General features: G+C 42.9%; 1 protein-coding gene across 6 annotated transcripts in view; it reads left to right on the top strand.

Moving 5' to 3' along the window:
* The window catches only part of LOC134352080 (protein APCDD1-like), a 75691-nt gene that overhangs the window by 30940 nt on the left and 18057 nt on the right, over nucleotides 1-26694 (top strand). For 5 of the 6 annotated variants that reach the window (XM_063059236.1, XM_063059246.1, XM_063059254.1 and 2 more), the window contains 2 exons: nucleotides 9157-9337; nucleotides 12922-13453. In XM_063059236.1, the coding sequence (XP_062915306.1) occupies nucleotides 9157-9337; nucleotides 12922-13453 (713 nt within the window). Of the gene's footprint in view, nucleotides 1-3384; nucleotides 3520-9156; nucleotides 9338-12921; nucleotides 13454-26694 lie in introns of those variants that run through there. The other variant, XM_063059274.1, reaches the window with a different exon arrangement.

Here is a 26694-nt window from a genome sequence, read left to right as displayed (position 1 = left end):
AAACATCCTTGGTATGTAAGATAGCGGTAGACCCTGCTGGGAGTTGAAGGAGATGGGAAGACAATAAAAATGGAATTGCTTTACATAAGTGGATGGTTGAGGGTCAGCATGGACTTGGTGGGGTGAAGGGCCTGGTTCCTACTGTATTTTTCTAAGGCTGTATGTTGCACACTTTGAGAAAAAGTTAATCCCAAAGCACTTCATGGAAATGCCAACAAAACAGCAAAAATTGATCAAATACTTGAGTGTAAATTCTGTCAATGCATGTTATTACTTCAAGTGAATTAGAATCCTCAGGCACTGAGACTCAGCAAAATAATGCTCTCTCTATAATTCATCTTTCTTTGTCTCTGGAGGGAGCAATGAAGGAGTCATCACAAAAACAGTGTTGCTAAAGGGAAGAGGGAGATGTCTTTATTTGGGCTGTTGTAATACTCTACCAGTGGGAGGTTGGTTGTGACAGAAATCATTAGGGAAGAGGATAAATACTGAGGCAGAATGTTTTGCTGGGAGAGCCAGGGAAGTGGAATTAGTCTTGGATCATTCCATCAAAGTGCAACTAAACACAGAGCTGAATGATTTCCTTCTGTGCCAACTGCCTTCATGGTTATGAATAAAATATTTGATAATCCTTTTAATAAATGTGAAATTGATGCTTGCAGTTTAACATAAGTTCAGTCTAGCTGACACATATACACCAGAGAGAATTCACACTTCCACAACCCGTATACCCATCAATCATATTTAGAAGCAGAGAGCCGACAGCCACTTCTCTCCAATTATTTTAGGTGAGGTGAAGCAAGTTTCAGTTTTGCTCAAGGCTCTAGTGGATCCTCTAATTCTCTTTATAAGTCGGTTTGCTGCTACACTGAACTTACAACCCATGCATGTCAAACTAAAGCTCTGTGAGATTACTGTCTCCAGGGAATTTCATTTCACTTTGCTCTATGCTCCACCTTGTGACTGCAAGTTCAGCATTGGTAAACTCGCACTTTAACCGTATCTTAACTAATGCATTGAGCAGTTGCAAACAATTATCGAGCTAATGAGTGGAAGGTGGGTAGGAACTTGGAAGCAGTTTTTTCAGGATTCATTCAATGTAATTGAGCTTCACTGAAAGTAATCTAGCAGTGAGAGTAGTTCCAATGAGTCATATTGAGATTAATAGCTTTCAACAAAATAAACATATTATCACGCAACAATTTATAAACGGAAATAACATCAGCTTTTGTCCTGAACCTGTCCTTCCCACCCCTCTATAGAACCCCAGTTTGCATGCTACTTCATTAACAGGAGATTTGATTAATTTCTAAATGACTCATCTTTTGATAGGCTTATTTATTGTATATTGGAGCTGTTGTTGCATGTTTGAATACCAGTCTAGTTGATGGCTTCTTCATTTGGGAGTGGAGGTACATTATTATTACTGAGGATAAGACTTGCCTTGTTCCCATTATGGATTGTATGAAACACTGCGGTGGGAGAATTACTATGATACCAAGGGGCTGAAGACCCAGTTTACAAAGCCTCAGAGTAAATATTCCTAAGGGCTATATCACCTTTTGGCGCCTCAGTATCAGAATTATATTCAACCAAAGATGCTGGAAATCCTGATGGAATGCTAGAAATATTCAGCAAAGCCGCAGATCTGAAGAGAAGGGAAGAAGTTAAAATTTTTAGGCGATGACTTTTTCATTTCTGATGACATGTTCAGACCACAAACCCAACAGCTGCTGCCCGACCTGCTGAGTATCATTAGCATTTTATTTTAATGTTGAGTTAATGAGTTAAAATGTCTTCTGCACCCTCAGCCCAAAGAGATTCTTTGGTTCTTATTCTTCTGATAATTGCATCAGGTTAATTTGCATGTTGACTCGAGAACTCCTATTAAAGCATTAAAGACATCGTTACCAGCAGGAAAGTCTTATGTTCAAAATGTAACAATGAATTTGTACAAGACTTGAGCCAAGAGTACTGTAATCACAAACAAAAGAAAATCTGCAGATGCTGGAAATCCAAAATGGTGGAGGACCTCAGCAAGCCAGTTAGTATCTATGGGGGAAAAAAAGTACAGTCGATGTTTCAGACCGAGACCGTTTGCCAACAGTACTCTTAGCAGGATCAGACTCAGTACTGGTGGAGGGCTATTAAGGTTATAAAGACACTACGAATAAATAAGATGATGCCTAATGTGAGCAAATGTAATCAGGAAAACAAAAATAACTCCATTAATGAGTGGTCTAAAACTAGAGGATACAAATGAGGCAGGCTGAGAAATAATTGCTTAACCCAGGGTGTGGTTGTCAGCAGTGAAACTCACAACACTCGAATTGGCAAGGCATAATAAACAAGCAAGTGCTGGCAAATTGAATTAGTCGAAGTGGGTACTTTAAATGTCAGGATAGACATGGTGGGCTAAATTTATTATCAAAGTACAACAGTGAGATTCATTTTCTTGCAGGCATACTCAATAAATCCAATAACCATAATAGAATCAATGAAAGACTCAACCAATAGGGCAGATAACCAGTGTGCAAATACAAAAAGAAAGTAATAATAATAATAAATAAGCAATAAATTGGTTAAAAAGGAACATACATTAAATGCTGGAGGAACTCAGCAGGCCAGGCAGCATCTATGGAAAAGAGTTCAGTAGACATCTTGGCCCGAAACCTCAACTGTACTCTTTTCCGTAGATGCTGCCTGGCCTGGTGAATTCCTCCAGCATTTTGTGTATTGCTCGGATTTCCAGCATCTGCAGATTTTCTCTTGTTTTTTGCTTAAACTTTATAACTCAGTAACAACATTGAAATATGAGGCTAGTTCTCTTTAACATAAGGGTATTTGTCAAGTGTTTAAAATGCTGAATAGATGGGATAGGGTTGATTGAAGCTGAGGGGTTCTGCTTGTTCAGAATCTAGACTTAGCAAGCAGATCCAAAAGGGGCTTAGAGCAAAAAGCAGAAAAGACATCATTGTCTCAAAGGTTGTGGAATTCAGTGTTAGTGATTGAAGCAAAAATAATGTCAATTTTCTCAACGTTAACTGTGCCAGAGGAGGGAAAAGGATAAAGTGCTGTGTAGGGTTGAAAAAGAAAACAAAATATAATATTGTAGCTACAAAGTGCAGTGCAGGTAAACAGCTGAAATGCAAGACCATAACAGGATAGATTGAGAGATCAAGAATTCAAGCATCAGCCCGACAATTCCTAAAAGCCTTTGAGTGTCTCTGTCAGGAAATGATCAGGCAAATGGAAAGCAGCGGAAATTATTTCAACCTCTTGAACCGGAAAATCATTCAGCTTGACTCTTGCTGCCCCAGCCCACCAGATATCACCTTCTTCCCTCTGGCCTTCACTATCGATGAGGCAGAGACAGAGAGGTCCTGTCCCTTCAGTTTCATTAAACATATTGGAGCAATGGAGGAAATTCCTGACTGACCTGTTTAATCATTGTGGGGTTTTTATCTTCACTTCTTCACCTGGCAACCAGCTAGTTTCAACTGGATGACAAGCCTGTGGGTAGGATGCAATTTATAATATGTTGTACATCATTTATGTAGTTGAATTTGGAAAAAAAGTTTATTATTTTGCACTTCTGCCTCAAGTTACACTACTGCTTTGAAACGCTGTGGCCTATGAAGGGTTAATGTTAATTGCCTTCCATTATTCTCCAGTTTTTCTTGGCTGGCTCAGAATAAGTGCCACGGTATCAGTGATGCACCAGTAACCCGCACAATCAAATAACTTGACTTGAACAGAACAGCCATTGTATGGCAGGATTTGGAGTGAAATTCTGCTGAGATTATTTCACTACATGCTGTCAGAAAACGCGGCAGCACATATTATTGCAAAATTAGGCATTGCCGCAGAGCATCTCCAAACAGTTAAAAATTTATAATTCTTTTTCTTTTCTTCACTTAAATCACACAGTTAAAGTAATCTTAATCTAGCTGCTGTAATAAGTGAGTAGGACCTTGCCACTGTCAGTGCGGTCAATTTTAACCTCTCAGTCAATCCGCCCTTGTGCTGAAACACTTGTGTAATAATAAAGTCCATCAAGAATCCTGATTCATTATCTCAACTTGCAACAATGCCTCCGGAGATGCTGCCGAACCCACTGAGCTGCTCCTGCTGCTTGATTCTCGCTCCAGGTCCTGACATACGCATTTGACACATTTAGGCAGCAGCGACACAGCTGGTAGAGGTTCTGCCTCACAGGTCCAGCATTCCAGGTTCGATCCAGATCGCAGGCATTATCTGTGTGGAGTTTGCACGTCCCTCCCTTTGTCTGTGACAGTTCACCAATGCCTCTACTTCCCCAGGAGGCCAAAGAAATTTGGCACATCCCTTTCGAGTATTACCACTCCTTACCAGTGATTGACCATAGAAAGCACCTACCTAGGTGCATCATGGCTGGTCTGCAATTGCTCTGTTTGGGACCACAAGAGACTAAAGAGACTTGGGGAATTCAGCAGGCCAGGCAGCATCTATGGAAAGAGAATAAACAGTCAATGTTTTGGGCCGAGACCCTTCTCAAAACGTCGACTTTTCCATAGGTGCTGCCTGGCCTGCTGAGTTCCTCCAGCATTTGATGTGTATTGCTTTGGCTTCCGCATCTGCGTATTTTCTCTTGCTTGTGAAAGAATGTAGATCTAGGCTCGAGGACAGCTTCTCCCCACTGTTATAAGACTATTGAACAGTTCTCTAGTATGATGAGTTGGAATCTTGACCTCACAACTATCTCATTATGATATTGCACCTTATTGTTTGGTGGCACTTCCTCTGTAGCTGTTACACTTTATTCTGTATTCTTATTGTTTTACCTTGTTGTACTTCGATGCACTGTGTAATGATCTGATCTGTAAAACAATATGCAAGACAAGCTTTTCGCTGTATCTTGGTACATGTGACGAGAATAAACTAATTCCAATTCCAATTCCACCAAGCGCCTTGCTTTCCCCCCACAGCCCAATGGCATGCAAGTTGTTAGGTTAATTCTTCCTACTGTGATTGAGGGATACATCTATCGTCAATGATCCACACCTTCTGGGTCATGCCATCTTCTCACAGCTACCATCAGGCAGGAGGTACAGAAGCTTGACGTTCCACACCACTAGCTTCAGGAACAGCTATTTTGCTTCAACTATTCAGTCCTTGGACCAACCGTTGTAGTGTAAAGTGGTCAGAATGTTACCATATTGAGGAAATGATTAGGGGCAAGTATTTCCCTGTGGGAAGAATGAAAGCAATCAGTTAAGTAGGTCATTAAGGAACTAGCCAGGCAGTGTTGCAGAGGTGTTTGGGGGAAAGGTCAGCTGAGGATAATTAGGTTAGGCATTGAGACCGATATCAGTTATCAGGGTGCTTTCAATGGTAACTTAGAAAAGAAGCAACAGGCAAGTTCATCTGGGGAGAAAGCATTTCCTTTCTGAGCTCAGATGAAGGCAATTGTGCTACTAGAACCAGAATCAGGCTTATTATCCCTGACGTTTGTCATGAAATTTGTTGTGTTGCAGGTAGCAGTACAGTGCAAGACATAAAGAAACTATGCTAATTTAAGAAGTATATAATAAATAAATAGGTAGTGTAAAAAGAGAGTAGAATCGTAAGGTAGCTTTCAGAATTCTGATGGCAGACGGGAAGAAGATGCTCCTAAAATATTGGGGTGTGTGTCTTCAGGCTCCTGCACCTCTTCCCTGATGGCACTAATTAGAGAAGGGCATGTCCTGGATGGTGGAAATAGGTGGTTAATATCAAAAATTAATTCCATTCCCAGGCTCATTGTGATTGGGGGATACTGTGATATCCCATTTGATGTAACCCAAGCAGTTTCTCTTTTTGAGATCCTCACCACCTTTCAGGATAAAGCAGCTCACTGATTGTCAAACCCATCAATCATACCAAACAATCACTTCTGTCACTGCCGGTGCAAAGTGATTGCAGTGTGTGCCATATACAAAATGCACTGCTGTAACTTGCCCAAGCTTCTCCCACAACTCTGAACCCAGCTCTTCCACCAACAAGGTCAAGAGGAACAGCTTCTGCGAACTGTATGGGGCTATTAGCGAACTGCAGAACGCACACCCTGATGGACTGTTTATTGTCGCCGGAGATTTAACCACATGAACCTTCAGTCAGTGCTCCCCAAATTCCATCAGTATGTGGATTTTGCAGCGAGAGGGAAGAACGCGCTGGACCTTGTTTACACAAACATTCCCGACGCGTACTGGGCGAAGCCCTGCCCCCACCTCAGTTACTCAGACCACATCTCTGTTATGCTAATCCCAGCATACAGACCGCTCGTCAGATGCTCCAGACCAGCTCAGAAGCAGGTGAAAACCTGGCCAGCAGGAGCCATCTCTGCTCTTCAAGACTGCTTTGAGCACACTGACTGGCACATATTCAGGGACGCTACAACCGATGGCGACTCTACCAACTTAGAGGAGTACAAGACAACACCACCTGCCTGTGCTGGTGATGCCTCTCTCCAAGATGCGTTGAACAACGTCTATGCTCGTTTTGAGGCAGAAAATGACGTGGCAGTGAGGAAGACCACCCCTCCTCCAAACAACCAGATACTGTGTCTTACTGTGGCCGATGTGAGGAGAACCCTGTGCAGGGTCAACCCACGGAAGGCTGCTGGACCAGACAATATTCCTGGCAGAGTGCTTAGAGGATGTGCAGATCAGCTAGCTGAGATTCTCACTGACATTTTCAACATCTCCCTGAGCAGCACCGTCGTTCCTATGTGTTTCAAGGCCGCCACCATCGTCCCCGTGCCGAAGAAGTCTTCAGTGTCCTGCCTCAACGACTACCGTTCTGTCGTATTCACACCCATCATCATGAAGTGTTTCGAGAGGCTCGTCTTGAGGCACATCAAGACCCTGCTGCCCCCCTCAATGGACCCCCTGCAGTTTGTGTACCGTCCCAACCGTTCAATAGACGGCGCCATTGCCATCACCCTCCACCTGGACAAAAAAGACACATACGTTCGAATGCTGTTCATAGACTTCAGTTCAGCATTCAACACAATCATTCCTCAGAAACTGATTGGAAAGCTGAGTCTATGGGCCTAATCACCTCCCTCTGCAACTGGATCCTAGACTTCCTGACTGGGAGACCTCAGTCAGTCCGGATCGGGAGCAGCATCTCCAACACCATCACACTAAGCACGGGGGCCCCCCAGGGCTGTGTGCTCAGTCCACTGCTGTTCACTCTGCTGACCCACGACTGTGCTGCAACACACAGCTTGAATCACATCATCAGGTTCGCTGATGACACGACCGTGGTGGGTCTCATCAGCAAGAATGATGAGTCAGCATACAGAGAGGAGGAGCAACGGCTAATGGACTGGTGCAGAGCCAACAACCTGTCTCTGAATGTGAACAAAACAAAAGAGATGGTTGTTGACTTCAGGAGAGTACAGAGAGACCACTCTCCACTGAACATCGACGACGACTCCGTTGAGATCATTAAGAGCACCAAATTTCTTGGTGTTCACCTGGCGGAGAATCTCACCTGGTCCCTCAACACCAGCTCCATAGCAAAGAAAGCCCAGCAGCATCTCTACTTTCTGCGAAGGCTGAGAAAAGTCCATCTCCCCCGCTTCCCCCATCCTCACCACATTCTACAGAGGTTGTATTGAGAGCATCCTGAGCAGCTGCATCACGGCCTGGTTCAGAAATTGCACCATCTCTGATCGCAAGACCCTGCAGCAGATAGTGAGGTCAGCTGAGAAGATCATCGGGCTCTCTCTTCACGCCATTACAGACATTTACACCACACGCTGCATCCGTAAAGCAAACAGCATTGTGAAGGACCCCACGCACCCCTCATACAAACTCTTCTCCCTCCTGCCATCTGGCAAAAGGCACCGAAGTATTCGAGCTCTCACAACCAGACTATGTAACAGTTTCTTCCCCCAAGCCATCAGACTCCTCAATACCCAGAGTCTAGACTGACACCAACCTACTGCCCCCTACTGTGCCTGTTGTCTTGTTTATTATTTATTGTAATGCCTGGACTGTTTTGTGCACTTTATGCAGTCCTGGATAGGACTGCAGTCTAGTGTAGTTTTGTGTTGTTTTACGTAGTTCAGTGTAGTTTTTGTATTATTCATGTAGCACCATGGTCCTGAAAAACATTGTCTCGTTTTTACTGTGTGCTGTATCAGCAGTTATGTTTGGAATGACAATAAAAAGTGACTTGACTTGACTTCATGGGAATGCTGCCACCTGCAGATCAATCTGTGAACTGCATCCCATCGCCAGTCCTTTGTCATCGGGTCAGGAATGCAGTGGTTCCATCACTCTCCCAAGGGTTATTAGGGGTGGATAATAAATGCTGATCTTGCAAACAACACTCACGTCTAAGCAAAGATAATATATAAAAGGTTACATAAAACTCAGCAGATTAACCAGCATATTGGACCAGAAATGTTAACTCTGTTTCTCTTTTTTTCACAGTAACTGCCTGGTTTGTTGAGCATTTTCAGTATTTTCTGTTTTTATTTCATATTTGCATCAGTTTTGTTATAGTGCTTATTGAGTCAACTAAAGAGATTTTTCTTAAGAATATACCTAACTAGCAGAATTTTAATTTTATAGCTTTTAATACATTTTTAAAATTTCCAACTCCTATATGAAGCAAGATATTAAGGATATATGTCTTACTAATGGGATTGAGTTCTCTGGGGAGATAACTAAGAATGAGGAAGGGAGGGTGGGAGATGTCTCTATTAGTAAGACATTTGACAAGGTCCTGCATGATAGACTAGTCCACAAGGTTACAGCACAGATGAGTAACTGCAGGAAAGTATTGCTGGGGTAAAAGGTCAATCATGATCTTTTCTTATTTTCTTATTTCGAAACACGTTTTAAAAGTCTAGCAGTTTAGAGTAAAAAAATGGATCTTATACAACTTGAAACTGAAGATCTTGAAAATTGGCCAGATTAAGAAGATTATGACACCAAATCATTCTATTTGTGAATAGCTTGTGGCATTCTTTATTAAATTTGTAAACTTGAATTGATTCCTGGAATTTCCTCTCATGATTCCCCATGGAGTGTGTGTTAAAGAATTCAATCAAGAAGTTGGTATTTGCCATGTTCAGCCTGGGTTCACTTCTGTGATCTATTGTATTGTGTTTCTTTCCAGGACTGTATGATGCTTCATCTTTACACTACTCGGAGGAAGTGCTCAACAGACCCATTGAGAAGATCCTTGGGAAGTTTAGCAAAGATTTTCAATGTCACCATATGTTAAAGCACCTGTACAATGGAGCTAGGATCACTGTACAAATGCCACCCCAAGTGGAGAGCCACTGGGTCTCCACAAGGTGAGTAAACACCAATTACAGCCCTAGTTGATAATGTTTATATGAAAATCTGATGATCAAGTATTTCTGCTAAGTGAATGAATATTGTGGTCCTTTTCCATTCACGATCCATTTTATTTCTAGAGGATTAACAAAAACATAATCTTGTCCCCAAGCACTGTTCATTATCTCTATCATCAATTACTTCTTCCACTGGTCCTGTAAATATCTAAATATATTGTATCTCTCTCTTTTAGCATCCCCTCAAAATGTTGCCTTTAATATTCCTTATTCCTTTATTTACAATACTCTTAAGCTGCTGAGCATCTGTTTTTCTTACCCTTTACAGTCAATTAAGTCTTAAGATTACATGCTGCTTTTGAAGATTTTGCACTAATTCTTTCAAACTTGTTGATTTGGACACGTAGTCTTTCATCCAATTTAGAATAATTCAGAATAGCTTAGAACCTGGCCAGCATTATATGGATGTTCAGTTAATGGGATCACTCACTATTTATCGTTCAGCTCGGGTTATACAAAGCTACCTGTACCTGAATTTATGTTGTTTGTGCCAGATTTAACCCTCTTGACTCAGAAGCTTTTTGAGTTAAAATCTCTTCAGACATCTCTCAAAAAATCTAGACTGGCAGCTCTCTGTTGGCAATCTAGGCCGACTGCAGGTTAGGGCAAGGCTCTCTTCCTGAGAAATGTTTATTAACACAAAGAGTTCCCAAATCAGAAACATGATCTTGCACCAATTTCCTACATGGTAGAAGATGCCTGCAGCCCCACAGCGGCTGGTCTTTCAAACGCTTGCTTACCTGTATGTGTACAGGCTGTACAAAGCCAGGCATTCATAAGCTGTGGAGGCACTGCACCTTCTTCATTTGAATTGTTAAGGCAAGGACTTGTCTCGTCTCTCAGGTGAACATAAAATATCCAGTTGCTATTTTGAAGATGGAGGGTGAGATATCCTGGTTAATATTTGTCTCTTAGCCAATGCCAATTGTGTATATGGCCGGGTTACACAATAAAGCTATAAATAAAAACGCTAGAGACGGGAGCTAAGTTAACAGGGTTCTTTACTGACTGAAACCGAACTGAACACACACGTACAGATCAATACTTGCCTAATAGTGCATGCTCAATACGTGCCTAATACTTTATACTTTATTGTCGCCAAACAATTGATACTAGAACGTACAATCATCACAGTGATATTTGATTCTGCGCTTTCCACTCCCTGGATTACAAATACTTAATATTAAATATATTAAAAATAGTAAAAATTAGTAAATATTAAAAATTTAAATTATAAATCATAAATAGAAAATAGAAAAATGGAAAGTAAGGTAGTGCAAAAAAAAACGAGAGGCAGGTCCAGATATTTGGAGGGTATGGCCCAGATCCGGGTCAGGATCCATTCAGCAGTCTGAATAGCGCATGCAACGATGTGTCCCTACAACATAAAGTAGTCCCATATTATACAGTAGCTATACAGTACACCAATATTATCAGATTTGCCATTTTCAAGTAATTAGTGTGTGCAAATTGACTGCTACGTTCATTGCACTTCAATTCTGTGTATACAAATTATTCACAGGCTTTGAGGTGCTTTGGATTGGTCAATGCATGTCTTATTATTTATTTTTTACTAAAATCCTACTCTAACAATATAAGTCCAAATACTTTCTGTTGAAGTAACTGTCAATTATTTCTTTGTGGGACCATTTAATTGTCCGTCACCAAATTCCTCCCTGACCTATCTCAGTAGAGTTACAAATTCATGGAGAAAGAAAATGTTTATAAAGGCCACATAAAAAAGTTCTTTCAATAGCATTTGCCCTTTTCTGTGTTCCCTGGTATTTTCAGTTATCAATAAAATGAAAAGAACTGTACAATTGACAACTTTACTAGTACACAAAGAATTCCCTGAGTAAGTAAAAGTACAGAAGTCAGTCTCCTTGCTACATAACACCACCTATTAAGAGACAGAAGGGACTGCTGAGGGGGTGTAGAATTTATTTGGTAAAATATGCAGGTGGGAAGCAAAATCAAAAGTCAAGTTTAATGCAGACAAATATAAACTATTGATGCTCAGAAGCATCATTTTGCATCAAACGTATTTGTAGATGAATGAGCTCAAGGCACCATTTTGAAACACTGGAGAGTTAGCTCTGGTGTTCTGCTTAATACAAATTCTCTGTCAACCCTACTGGAAATAAAACAGATCATCTGGTGCTTTTGGTGCTTGTGGGAATCTGATGTGTGCAAAGTGGCTGTTGCAATTTTACAATGGGGCGACACTTTGTTTAGAAGAACCTTACTGACTGATGACCACAATGGGGACATCTGTGGGTTTGTCAACCATATCCAAGCAGATTATAATAAATTACATAAAATGTTAGAAAGCTTAATAAACTTGACAGTCCTCCGAACAGACCACAAGTTGCATCCAGAAATTCTGATTGAAACAATTAAAATGTTCTTGTGTAAATCTGTGATGACTTGAGTTATTGAAATAGAATTGAGGCACCTAATAGGTGATCCTAGAGCTATGGAAAGAGAAAACTTAGAATGCTTCACTACAGGAAAATAAAGGAGACTATGGATGTCCGGTCAGTATATATCTCTATCTCCCATGAGGAAGGCCTCAAAGCTCTCCATTTCTTTCTGGACACCAGACCCAATCAGTCCCCCTCCACCACCACTCTCCACTGTCTAGCAGAACTTGTCCTCACTCTTAATAATTTCTCCTTTGACTCCTTCCACTTCCTTCAAACAAAAGGTGTAGCTATGGGCACTCGCTTGGGTCCCTATGCAGCTATGCCTGCCTTTTTGTGAGCTACGTGGAACAGTCTATGATCCAAGCCTACACTGGTGTCCATCGCCCACTCTTCCTATGCTACATCAATGACTGCATTGGTGCTGTTTCCTGCACCCATGCAGAGCTCATCGACTACATTAACTTTGCCTCCAATGTTCACCCTGCCCTCAAATTTACCTGGTCCATTTCTGACACCTCCCTCTACTTTTTCATCTCACTGTCTCCATCTCTGGAGACAGCTTATCTACTGATGTCTATTATAAACCCACAGACTCTCACAGCTACCTGGACTATGTTACTCGTAAAAATGACATCCCCTTCTCTCATTTCCTCCACATTTGCTCTCAGGATGAGGCCTTTCATTCCAGAATGAAGGAGATGTCCTCCTTCTTCAAAGAAAGAAGCTTTCCTTCCTCCACCATCGATGCTGCTCTCATCCACAACTCTTCCATTTCATGCATGTCTGCTCTTACCCCATCCTCCTGCCAGCCTATCAGGGATAGGGCTCCTCTTTTCCTAACCTACCCAACCCAACAACCTCCGCATCCACCACATAATTCTCCAGAACTTCCACCATCTCAAACAGGTGATTGTTTGCTGGAAAGTAACGATATAAGAACAGATTATATGTGAACGGCACCGATAAAGGATTTTTGTGACTTCTTACTAACTTTTATCTAAATATCCCATGCTGTAAAGATTGGAAAAAGTTATGTTAGTGTTGCAAAATCAAATATTATAGCTTTATTGTGAAGCTAATTAATATCTCTCTCTACAGCTGTGAGGTAAGGCCTGGCCCTGAATTCATTACCAGATCCTACAGATTTTACTCCAATAATACCTTCAAAGCTTATCAGTTTAATTACGGAGACAATCACTGTACGCAACCGACCTACACACTGGTGATCATGGGAAATCTCCGACTGCGCCAGGCTTCCTGGATCATTCGGGGGGCAACCGAAGCAGACTACCATCTGCACAGGGCCCAGGTCATCTGCCACAGTAAAGAGAAGGCGGAGGAACTGAGCCAGAGGTTGAACAGGTCGTGCCCGGGTTTCTTGCCAGGACGGAAGACGTGGGAGCCCAACGTGCGGTATGACCTGGAGGGTGAGGAAGGTGGCTGCGATTGTTTCCGAGCTCTGAATTTCGCCATGCATGAACTGCAGCTCCTTCGGGTGGAAAAGCAGCACCTCCACCACAATCCCGAGCAAGTGGTGCAAGAGTTGTTCCTGGGGGACATCCACACTAACTGGTCGCAGAGGATGTACAGCCGACCCTCCAGCTATCAGCCCCCACTGCAGGATGCTAAGGTAAACCTCGCTTCCTGGTAACATTCAAAGCAGGTAATGCTGGAAACCAGCTCTCTAAGATAGAAATAAGTCTGTAAAACCATTGGCACTCAAAGTGATTCCAAAATACATCATGAAAATTTAGCTTCCTTAGACGTTTTTCTTCAGTTTTAAATATTAGTCAGAGCGAAGATTTGGAACGCTATAATGTGGCATTACTATGAGGTAAGTGTCGGGTGTTCATTAGCATGAGGTCGTGGCAGAAGTGGAGTGAGAGAGGAGGCGGGGGTGGGGGACGGCAGGAAATGAAGAGGACAAGAGGTGGAAGGATTTGAGGGAGTGCAGGGTGTGGGGGAAAATAGAAAATCAGTAACAAAATGTGGGTGTTCTATTATGAGTCAGTCTTATCCACCAGTACAAAGTGATTGTCTCCATGAACTGCGCTTCCTTCACATGTCAGGCATCTTCTGTATTTTCAAAGGTAGCTGCAGACCTCTCTGCTTTATACTCCTTCCGGCACCATCACCACCCAGCTCCATCTGCACATTCCATTTGTTGCCCTGACCAAATATTCAATATATGGCAAAAGCTGATGTGTTTGTGCAAATGATTTGTGCTTAGTTAATACGGTAATGTCTCTGATTTATTTCAGTAAGTTCTAGCTTCCTTATAATGCATCGAATGTTGCCAATTAAATATATCTAATGAATTATCAGGAATCTTTCCATTTCCAACTTTGCCTGTCTTGGCCCAGGGTATAGCATTCCACTACAAGGACATTCCTTACTCACTTTTCCATTCTTAAACAGTTAGGTGGTGCCAATCTTTTACTTTAATACAGTGCATTGTGGTTTAAGGATCATATTAGGCAAATATTAACTGAAGTTCAGCAGCATTAATCATGTAGATTCTATCACCAGTTAAATGAGTCAAAGGATTTCTGCTGCTGACATGAATAAGCATTTCGACATTTGCTAGTCAGTTTCCATGCTAATGATCCTTTAAGATGTCAGGTGCCGCAGGACAGCAGTAAATTGTAATTGTGGCCGGATTAACATCTCAGAAAGCACCTCCCAGACCCATGATTCCCAGCACCTACAGTAAAGACAGCAGGTACATGGGAAGACCACCACCTCACAATCACACTCTATCCTGCCTAGGAATGTATTGCTGGTCCCTAATCATCACTGGGTCAAATCCTGGAACTTCCTGCCTAAATGGTACTGTGAGAGCAGCCATACCACAAGCACTCCAGCCTTTCAAGAACACAGATCTCCTTCTGCATCTCGTTGCTACTGATATTTCCAGGGGCACCTTTAATTTATAATTGAATTGGAAAAATCCATTACGTGAGACACATGGAGCAAGAAAGTTGGAGCAAAAAACTGCAGATGCTGGAAATTATAAAAAATAGAAATAGGAAGTAAAAGAAACACTCGGATCAGGCATCAATGTGGGGAAAAACAGAGACAACATTACAAGTCAAAGATCATTCATCAGAACTGGAAAAGAAAACAGCAAGCATGTTTTAATTTACAGAGAAGGAAAGGGAGGCAGCAGGAAGAATGTGCGTGACTGGATGTAGACCAATGTTGTAACATTACACTTATAAACAGAACAGACAGAAGAGGAAAAATAACATAGTCATAGTCATAGTCATACTTTATTGACCCTGGGGAAATTACTTTTCGTTACAGTTGCACCATAAATAATTAAATAGTAATATGTAAATTATGCCAGGAAATAAGTCCAGGACCAGCCTATTGGCTCAGGGTGTCTGACCCTCCAAGGGAGAAGTTGTAAAGTTTGATGGCCACAGGCAGGAATGACTTCCTATGACGCTCTGTGTTGCACCTCGGTGGAATGAGTCTCTGGCCGAATGTACTCCTGTGCCCAACCAGTACATTATGTAGTGGATGGGAGACATTGTCCAAGATGGCATGCAACTTGGACAGCATCCTCTTTTCAGACACCACTGTCAGAGAGTCCAGTTCCATCCCCACAACATCACTGGCCTTACGAATGAGTTTGTTGATTCTGTTGGTGTCTGCTACCCTCAGCCTGCTGCCCCAGCACACAACAGCAAACACGATCGCACTGGCCACCACAGACTCGTAGAACATCCTCAGCATCGTCCGGCAGATGTTAAAGGACCTCAGTCTCCTCAGGAAATAGAGATGGCTCTGACCCTTCTTGTAGACAGCCTCAGTGTTCTTTGACCAGTCCAGTTTATTGTCAATTCGTATCCCCAGGTATTTGTAATCCTCCACCATGTCCACACTGACCCCCTGGATGGAAACAGGGGTCACCAGTACCTTAGCTCTCCTCAGGTCTACCACCAGATCCTTAGTCTTTTTCACATTAAGCTGCAGATAATTCTGCTCACACCATGTGACAAAGTTTCCTACCGTAGCCCTGTACTCAGCCGCATCTCCCCTGCTGATGCATCCAACTATGGCAGAGTCATCAAAAAACTTCTGAAGATGACAAGACTCTGTGCAGTAGTTGAAGTCTGAGGTGTAAATGGTGAAGAGAAAGGGAGACAAGACAGTCCCCTATGGAGCCCCAGTGCTGCTGATCACTCTGTCCGACACACAGTGTTGCAAGCACACGTACTGTGGTCCGCCAGTCAGGTAATCAAGAATACATGATACCAGGGAAGCATCCATCTGCATCGCTGTCAGCTTCTCCCCCAGCAGAGCAGGGTGGATGGTGTTGAACGCACTGGAGAAGTCAAAAAACATGACCCTCACAGTGCTCGCTGGCTTGTCCAGGTGGGCGTAGACACGGTTCAGCAGGTAGACGATGGCATCCTCAACTCCTAGTCGGGGCTGGTAGGCGAACTGGAAGGGATCTAAGTGTGGCCTGACCATAGGCCGGAGCAGCTCCAGAGCAAGTCTCTCCAGGGTCTTCATGATGTGGGAGGTCAATGCCACCGGTCTGTAGTCATTGAGGCCGCTGGGGCGCGGTGTCTTCGGCACAGGGACGAGGCAGGACGTCTTCCACAATACAGGAACCCTCCGGAGCCTCAGACTCAGGTTGAAGACATGGCGAAGTACTCCACATTGCTGAGGGGCACAGGCTTTGAGCACCCTGGTACTGACACCATCCGGTCCTGCAGCCTTGCTTGGGCTGAGACATTTCAGCTGTCTTCTCACCTGTTCAGCCGTGAAGCCCACCGTGGTGGTTTTGTGTGGGGGAGGGGTATAGTCATGAGAGCAGGGTGGGGGACTGTGAGGAGGGGTAGGAGGGGAGAGTGGAATATGTGTTGGTTGGGGGCCAACAACAGATGACTCGTGGGGGATGGGCAGGGGCCACAATGTCAAATTTGTTAAAGAACAGGTTAAAAGTTTGTTGGCCCTGACCACATTGCCTTCAGCTCCTCTGTTGCTAGTTTGCCGGAACCCAGTGATGGTCCTTATCCCCCTCCAGACCTCTCTCATGTTGTTCTGCTGGAGTTTCCACTCAAGCTTCCTCCTGTACCTGTCTTTAGCCTCCCTGATCCTGGCTTTCAGGTCCCTCTGTATTGCCCTCAGCTCCTCCCATTTCCATCTCTAAACACCCTCTTTTTAGCGTTCAGGATGTCCTTAATGTCCTTTGTTACCCGTGGCTTGTTATTTGAATAACAAAGGACAGTTCTTGTCGGAACATTGCAGTCCACACAGAAGTTGATGTAATCAGTGATGCAGAATAGCACAGCCACAACTGTGATGACAAGGAAAAGTGTAGTTATCTGAAATGGTTAAATTTATTGTTAAGTCTCAAACGTTGTAACATGCAAACACGAGGAATTCTGCAGATGCTGGAATTTCAAGCAACACACATCAAAGTTGCTGGTGAACGCAGCAGGCCAGGCAGCATCTCTAGGAAGAGGTACGGTCGAAGTTTCAGGCCGAGACCCTTCGTCAGGACTAACTGAAAGAAAAGATAGTAAGAGATTTCCTCCCCCTCCCACTTTCAAATCTCTTACTATCTCTTCTTTCAATTAGTCCTGACGAAGGGTCTCGGCCCGAAATGTCAACTGTACCTCTTCCTAGAGATGCTGCCTGGCCTGCTGCGTTCACCAGCAACTTTTATGAGCGTTGTAACATGCCCAGATAGAAGATAATGTGTGGTCCTTGAGCTGATATTGGATACCACTTAAAAGTGTAGAAGGTCAAATAGGGAGTTCAAATGGGTGACTGGAAGCCCAGGACCAATTTCACAGACTAAACAGTGGTACTCTACAAAGTAGTAATCGAATTCGCACTCTGCCCTTCAGTGCAGGGAATGGCCACAGTGTAACGCAATATGCAATTGGAGGGGTAGGTGCTGCGTGGAGATGAGTGAGTGGACCAGCCAGTCCCCTCAGAACAATGAAAGAGGAAGATGTCTATGGAGAAACCGTATTGCATTCCGTGGTCCTGGAGTGAGCAGAGTAGCTGACTTACTTACTAGACATTCCCTTTCGGTCCCCAGAGGTGGCATTGGGCTTCCAGTCCTCTGTCACTTCCCTCTGCTCTGACCTCTCTTCAGCCTTCTATGTTGAGGCTGTGGCAATGCCCAGCATGGACTTGGGAAGCAACAACTCAACTCACAGCTGGGCATGTTGATACCTTCAGGATCCAATTTTGAATGTAACAATTTCAGGCAAACTATTTCTTGCCTGCCATAGATGGAGGACCAGGAATAGGCGATTTAGCCCATTAAGTCTGAACTGCTATTCAATCATGGCTAATTTTTTTTCAGCCCCATTCTCCGCCATCTCCTTGTAACCCTTCACAGTCTTCCCAGAAAAGAAGCTATCAATCTCTGCCTCTGTAAGTACAGCCAATGACTTGGACTCCACATCCTTCTGTGGCAATAAATTCCACAGATTCACTACCCTCAGGCTAAAGACATTCCTCCTCATCTAAGTTTTAAAGGGTCATCTTTTTGAATTTTTATTTCTCATTCTTCATGGCTGTAACCTTCTGTATCAATTTGTTGCTTTTATCTCTTCTGCTCCCTAACCAAATGTTTTCAAAGTAACACACATCAAAGTTGCTGGTGAACGCAGCAGGCCAGGCAGCATCTCTAGGAAGAGGTACAGTTGACGTTTCAGGCCGAGACCCCTCGTCAAGACTAACTGAAGAATGAGCTAGTAAGAGATATAAAAGTGGGAGAGGGAGGTTAGTTAGTCCTGACGAAGGGTCTTGGCCTGAAACGTCGACTGTACCTCTTCCTAGAGATGCTGCCTGGCCTGCTGCGTTCACCAGCAACTTTGATGTGTGTTGCTTGAATTTCCAGCATCTGCAGAATTCCTCGTGTTTGCATTTTCAAAGCAATTGTAACTTTGTGCCTTATCCTGTGCATCCCTCTGTTCTCTCCACCCTCGCCCTCTCTGCAACTTAAAGTATGCTTGCTTTCTTACCTATCCAGTTCTGATGAAGGGTCGTGGATCTCAGATGTGAACTCCATTTCCTTCTCCACAGATGCTGCCTGCCCTGCTGGGCATATTTAGCATCTTTTGTTTCAGAACAGGAAAATTCTAAGTTCCTTGCCTGGCATATAATCAAGCTGAATGTGGGGTTGTTTGGGAATAGCTGAATAGACTGGGGAAATACAATATATGGGAATCCTCATTAATATTTCTCTTGTTAGAAATGTGTGATACATAAAGAGACGAGTACATCTATGGATTCTTTCTGTCGAGGTCAGTTATACATGCAACAACTGAGCAAGAATTCTGCTTTGAACCTCTATAACGAATATTTGATTTGGCCTATGGATTTCCTGCAAACTCAAACATTATGTTCCTGCCATCTGACTTCCAATTCCAGTGTAGAATCTCAAGCTAATACGAAGCCTTTTATCTTGATTGAAGTCCAGCAAGTTAACGACACTACATGATGTTTTAACACACTAAAGACCCCTAGAGATTTCCTTAGCAAAGCTCCATGTCCCAATGCAGTTGCCTTGTCCTTATTTTAAAGGGAGTGATAATTAATTTATAGGATGCAAGCAGACATTTATTGCCTGTCTTTTAAAACGAGAGGCTAATAGAGCCATTTCAGAGAATACATAAGAATCAACCACATTGTTAAGGGTCTGGTGTCATCTACAGGCAGTCTGGGTGAGGGACAGAGATCTCCTGGGCTGACTAGCTTGTTTCTAATTATCTGTTATATGTATAATTGTTCACTGACAATCACCTTGACAACAAATAATCTACTGAAGTGTTCTGAAGTTGAAACACTAATTTACAATTAACAATCAACCCTTTGATCTCCCAGAAGGGTAGCATTACAATAAAATTAGTATACTAAATATCTAATGATGATCCGGAGAGGTAAGTTTAGAACCCTACACTACAGCTGGGAATTTTAATTCACGTAATTAAATCTGGAGTTAAAAGGTGGGTGTGCAAAGCTCATTTGCTTCATTCATGTCCTTCATGGAAACTGCTACCCTTACATTGCCCAGAATAACATATGTATATGTGACCTTAGACACACAGCACAGCACAGCCTAACAAGCTGTTCAGTTTGAGACCTATTATGGATATTTAATAAGGAGCCCTGTCCCACCTCTTCTTATCCCTTCCTTGCATGCTTAATTTTCCTAGATCTAGACAGATGCACCCTTTGCCCCACCTTTGGTGACAGAGCTTTTAAACATTGCCCTTTCTCTTTGGAACTCCCAGTCAAATGTCCAATGTTTATATGTTACACAGTCCTCAGAACTGCTTTTCAGAATCTGGTATTTGTCTACTATTGCCACGTATACCGAAATGCAGTGAAAAGGCTTTGCTTTGTGTGCCATCCAGACGACTTATGCCATATATAAGTACATTGTGATTCTAAAGTAAATCAGAATACAGACTGTTAGGTTGCTGTTACAGATGTAGCCCCCTGATAAGCCTCAGGCTCGCTCAGCTCGCTTCCGTCTGGGGAGAGCAGCCTTTGGCCCCGCCAAACTGGGTAATCAAGTTTGGGTGGATGCTGTGTGTTGTGTCCCCTGTGTAACATTAGTACCCTGAAATAACATTCAGTCCACAATGTGTGGTTAAACGAGTAAGATTTTATATTTAAGTATGGGGTTAGTAGAGAAACAAAAGAAAAGGAAAACAAATAAAAGGTGCCAATAATCTCATAAACATGTCCAGTGCACAAACGTTGGAGCTCACGGATTCCCTGTCACTGATCCTCCTTCGCTCGTTGTCGACCCCTGGGCTCCCGCCCCGAGCCCAGGCCCAGTGGGTCCGGCAACCGTCTCCTCAAGCCATGTCTTCTCTCTTCATCCTCTTCGCGCCTTCTCACCATAGCCCGCGCAAACTAACAGCTTTCACACAGACAGAAAGAATAACACCTATCCCAATTGGTTAGCAAATGAATACGTCCCATTATCAATAATTATAACCCAAACATACTGCTATAGAGAACCACTGTCTCAGCAGTTAACAGTACAGAGAAGCCATTTTATTCACCTTAGCAGTAACATAAAAGAAGAAACCCTTACACAGAGAAAGCGCAAAGCAGGCGCAAGGATCACGAAGAGGTAGAAGGGAGATCAAGGTTTCATCTTCTAACATATGAAAGGTTCATTCAAGAGTCTGATAACAACAGGATGGAAGCTGTCCTTGAGGCTAGTGGCTCATGCTTTCAGGATTTTGTATCTACTGCCCAACAGGAGAGGGTAGAAGAGGGAATGGTCAGGGTGGGAAAGGGTCCTTAATTATGTTGGCTGTTTTCCCAATACATAAGTGGTTTAGATGGAGTAAATGGAGGGCAGCCTTGTTTATGTGATTGAGTGGGTTCTATTTACAACTTCCTACAATTCCTTGCACTTTTGGAGCTGCTTTCTTTGTTTGTTTCTGTTTTATGGATAGCCATCGTGGCAATAGTGTGTGCTGAAGGGCTTGTTTCCATGGAGTATGACTCTAGAATAAGGACTCTATAAATGGTTGCAATGCTGATAAGTTTTACAAAGCCCCTAAAACTGTAGAAGTTTGATCTGAAAACAGCATCAACATGACATGGCATTAATTAGATCCGAGCTCCCTGATGTTGGCCAGAGATTGGAAATGAAATATTATGAGTGCTTTCAAGGAAGTAAGTTCTTTCCACTCTGTGAACAGGTGTACTGCATTCACATTGCCTGTAGTCATTCTGTTTAAAATTCAAACAAAGGCTATCCCCATGGCAACGGGTATTTTCAAATTCAGCAGAACAAATACATATGGTATAAATGCTTTGTGATCATTGGAAATTTTCTCCTCCATGAAGCCATTCATTCTATGAGTCATAATGGGCAAAACATTGAATGAAAAGCTCAGATCTTTTCAATGAGCTAGTTGATTCCACTAACATCAGAGAACAGAATGTGGTGACTCCATGTATCATCTGTTCGGTAAGTCCCTGGCAATGAAAACATACACGGGTCGCTTGTCATTATCTTCTAAGTTGGATACACTTCAAAGCTATGGATTTTGTATTAGAAAATAACTAGACATCTCATTCCTAAGCATTGTCTAATTACCTCCATGGAAAATGTATGCTTACAGATATCCGGTCAGGACAGAATTAAACATATGCCATTTCTCCACTCAAACCCGTCCCTCTCCACTGTGGAACAGAACATTGAATTTCACACTTAAAGAAGGTTTAGTAGGAGAGGGTAATGGTTGTGGAACTATGCCCAAAAATGATTCATCCTTCCCATTTACATGTTCGCTGCGGAAGAATACACTGGAGAACAGTTACTCTGAAAGCAACCATAAGACCAGAAGATGAAGGAGCAGAATTAGACCATCAAGTCTGCTCCACCATTTCATCATGGCTGATCCAATTTTCCTTTCAACCCCAGTCTCCTGCCTCACCCCTGTATCCCTTCATGCCCTGACCCCATTAGGAATCTATCAACCTCTGCCTTAAATATACATAACTTGGCCGCCACAGCTTTTTTTGTTAAAGAATTCCACGGATTTACCACTCTCTGGCTAAAGAAATTCCTCCTCATCTCCGTTCTCAAAGGAAACCCCTCTATTATGAGGCTGTGTCCTCTGGTCTTGGACTCCCACCATCCTCTCCACATCCACTCTATCAAGGCCTTTCACCATTCAAAAGGTTTCAATGAGGTCACCCTTCATTCTCCTGAATTCTAGTATATACAGGCCCAGAGCCATTAAAGGCTGTTCAAATGACAAGCCATTCAATCCTGGAATCATTTTCATGAACTTCCTTCAAAGCCTTTCTAGTTTTAACACATCCTTTCTAAGATAAGTTGTCCAAACCTGTTCACGATACTCCCAAGTGAGGCCTCACCAGTGCTTTATAAACTTTCAACATTACACTCTTGCTTTTATATTCTAGTCCTCTTGAAATGATAGCTAATATTGCATTTGCCTTCTTCACCACAGATTCAACCTGCAAATTAACCTTTAGGGAATCCCGAACAAGGACTTTGAAGTCCCTTTGCACCTCAGTTTTTTGAATTTTCTCTCCACTTAGAAAAATAGTCAACCCTATGAGCCCAAAACCTGGATCACTGAATGCCCATTTCTTTTGCAGGGGTAGGCAGTCCCATTTGGACTTTACCCGGAGCAAATTGCACAAATGATCATTTCTGAATGAAAATAAAGCAATTGCAAATTTGCTCCAAGTATTTTTTACATATGATGCATTCTCCCCAGTACTACATCTCAATATGCAGCCCATTGATCACAACAATTGAAATTGTATTTCAAGGCCACAAGTTATAAGCATCATGAAACAACCTCAACAGCTTGGAAATCTGAGGTCCATGAACCAGACCTCGTCACAGGATCAGAGGTGGAGAGGGTTAGAAACTATAAATTCTTCGAGGTTATCCTTTCAGAGGACCAGTCCTGGACTCAGCACATTAATGCAATTATGAAGAAAGCATGACAGCATCTCTACTTCTTTATGAGTTTGCAAAGATTTGATTAACATCTAAAACTTTGAATAACTTCTATAAATGTGTAGTGGAGAGTATATTGACTGGCTGCATTACAGCCTGGTATGGAAACACCAATGCTCTTCAATGGGAAATCCTACAAAGAGTTGTGGATATGGCAGTCCATCACAAGTAAAGCCCTCCTCACCATTGAGCACATTTTCACAGAGTGCTGCTACATGAAAGCAGCATCCATCATCAGGGATCCCACCATCCAGTTCAAGCTCTCCTCCCGCTGCTGCCATCAGGAAGAGGTACAGGAGGCTGAGGACTCACACCACCAGGTTCAGAAACAGTTACTACTCCTCAATCATCAGGCCCTTGAACCAGAATGAGAATCAGATTTAATATCACCGGCATATGTTGCGAAATTTGTTAATTTAGTGGCAGCAGTACAATGCAATACATGAAAAATATAGAAAAATAAATAAGTAAATTAAGTTGCAGTAAATGTATGTGTATGTATATATGTGTGTGTGTATATATATATGTACCAGTTCGCCTACCAGCCCCACTAGGAGTTGAGGATGCCATCGTCTTCCTGCTGAACCGTGTCTACGCCCACCTGGACAAGCCAGCGAGCACTGTGAGGGTCATGTTTTTTGACTTCTCCAGTGCGTTCAACACCATCCGCCCTGCTCTGCTGGGGGAGAAGCTGACAGCGATGCAGGTGGATGCTTTCCTGGTGTCATGGATTCTTGATTACCTGACTGGCAGACCACAGTACGTGTGCTTGCAACAGTGTGTCCGACAGAGTGATCAGCAGCACTGGGGCTCCACAGGGGACTGTCTTGTCTCCCTTTCTCTTCACCATTTACACCTCGGACTTCAACTACTGCACAGAGTCTTGTCATCTTCAGAAGTTTTCGGATGACTCTGCCATAGTTGGATGCATCAGCAAGGGAGATGAGGTTGAGTACAGGGCTACTGTAGGAAACTTTGTCACATGGTGTGAGCAGAATTATCTACAGCTTAACGTGAAAAAGACTAAGGAGCTGGTGGTAGACCTGAGGAGAGCTAAGGTACTGGTGACCCCTGTTTCCATCCAGGGGGTCAGTGTGGACATGGTGGAGGATTACAAATACCTGGGGATATGAATTGACAATAAACTAGACTGGTCTAAGAACACTGAGGCTGTCTACAAGAAGGGTCAGAGCCGTCTCTATTTCCTGAGGAGACTGAGGTCCTTTAACATCTGCCAGACAATGCTGAGGGTATTCCACGAGTCTGTGGTGGCCAGTGCGATCATGTTTGCTGTTGTGTGCTGGGGCAGCAGGCTGAGGGTAGCAGACACCAATAGAATCAACAAACTTATTCGTAAGGCCAGTGATGTTGTGGGGATGGAACTGGACTTTCTGACGGTGGTGTGTGAAAAGAGGATGCTGTCCAAGTTGCATGCCATCTTGGTCAATGTCTCCCATCCACTACATAATGTACTGGGTGGGCACAGGAGGACATTCAGCCAGAGACTCATTCCTCCGAGATGCAGCACAGAGCGTCATAAGAAGTCATTCCTGCCTGTGGCCATCAAACTTTACAACTCCTCCCTTGGAGGGTCAGACACCCTGAGCCAATAGGCTGGTCCTGGACTTATTTCATAATTTACTGGCATAATTTACATATTACCATTTAACTATTTATGGTTCTATTACTATTTATTATTTATGGTGCAACTGTAACAAAAACCAATTTCCCCCGGGATCAATAAAGTATGACTATGACTATATATATAATATAAAGTAGTTAAATAGTGCAAAAACAGAAATAATAGTTTTTAAAAAGTGAGGTAGCATTGGTGGGTTCCATGTCCATTTAGGAATCAGATGGGATCGGGGAATTGCTGAGTGTGTGCCTCAGGTTTTTGTACTGACGGGAACAATGAGAAGAGGGCATGTCCTGGGTGATGTGGGTCCTTAATGATGGACGCCACTGCCTTGAATACTACAGAAGCTAGTACCCAAGATGGAGCTGACTAATTTTACAACTTCCTGTAGCTTCTTTCAATCCTGTGCAGTAGCCGCCCCTCCCCATACCAGACAGTGATGCAGCCTGTCAGAATGCTCTCCATGGTACTTCTGTAGAAGTTTTCAAGTGTCTGAAGTGACAAACCAAATGTCTTCAAACTCCTCATTAAATTTAGCCACTGTCTTGCCTTCTTTATAGCTGAATTGATCTGTTGGGACCAGGTTACATCCTCAGAGATCTTAACACCCAGGACCTTGAAATTGCTCACCCTCTCCATTTCTGATCCCTCTGAGAAGATTGGTTTGTGTTCCCTCGTCTTCCCCCTCCTGAAGTCCACAATCAGCTCTTTGGTCTTACTGACTCTGAGTGCAAGGTCATTGCTGTGACACCACTCAACTAGCTGATATGTCTCGCTCCCATATGCCCTCTCATTTCCATCTGAGATACTGAGAATAATGATTGTATCATCAGCAAATTTATAGATGGCATTTGAGCTATGCTTAGCCACACAGTCATGGGTATAGAGAGAGTAGAGCAGTGGGCTAAGCACACACCCCTGAGGTGCACCAGTGTTGACCGTCAGCAAGGAGATATTACTACACATAGATTGTGGTCTTCCAGTTACGAAGTTAAGATCCAATTGCAGAGGGAGGTACAGAGGCCCGGGTTCCATAACTTATCGATCAGGACTATAGGAATGTTGGTGTTATCCAAAGAGGATAACTTCACTCAACTTTACTTGCCCCATCACTGAAATGTTCCTACAACCTGCCAACTCACTTTGAAGGACTTTTCTTTCTCATGGTGTCGATATTTATTGCTTATTTATTATTATTATTCTTTCTTTTTGTGTTTGCACTTTGTAGTCCTTTGCATACTGATTCAATGCCTAAATTTGTGTGGCCTTTCATTGATCCTGTTATAGTTATTATTCTATTTATGGATTTATTGAGTATGCTGGCAAGAAAATGAATCTCAGGGTTGTATATGATGGCATATATGTACTTTGATAATAAATTTACATTTAACTTTACTGCTATGTAAAGACATGCAATAACAAGCTGGGTAACTGGACAAGCAGCAAAGTTCCATATTTCCATATGCAATGTATATGCTATGTATACATCTGGCCTATCAAGTCTATGCCAGCTCAGAGATACTTTTATAGATATGGCACAGAAGGTATAACACTCCCCACAAACAAAGCACAACTCTGCTCTAGTAGACAAGCAGTATCCCAGAAACTTTTCCAAAAATAATAGTACTTTTCACATACGGGGGGGAGTTAAGAGTTAAGGAAAACATAGACTAGTCGCTATGCCATAGACAAGCTGTGTCCCAGAAGCTTGTCCAAATATAAC

This window comes from Mobula hypostoma, chromosome 1, assembly GCF_963921235.1.
Source record: "Mobula hypostoma chromosome 1, sMobHyp1.1, whole genome shotgun sequence".
NCBI classification, from domain to species: domain Eukaryota; kingdom Metazoa; phylum Chordata; class Chondrichthyes; order Myliobatiformes; family Myliobatidae; genus Mobula; species Mobula hypostoma.
The sequence above is the reverse complement of the archived record's forward strand: the minus strand, read 5'-3'. Positions and strand labels throughout refer to the sequence as shown.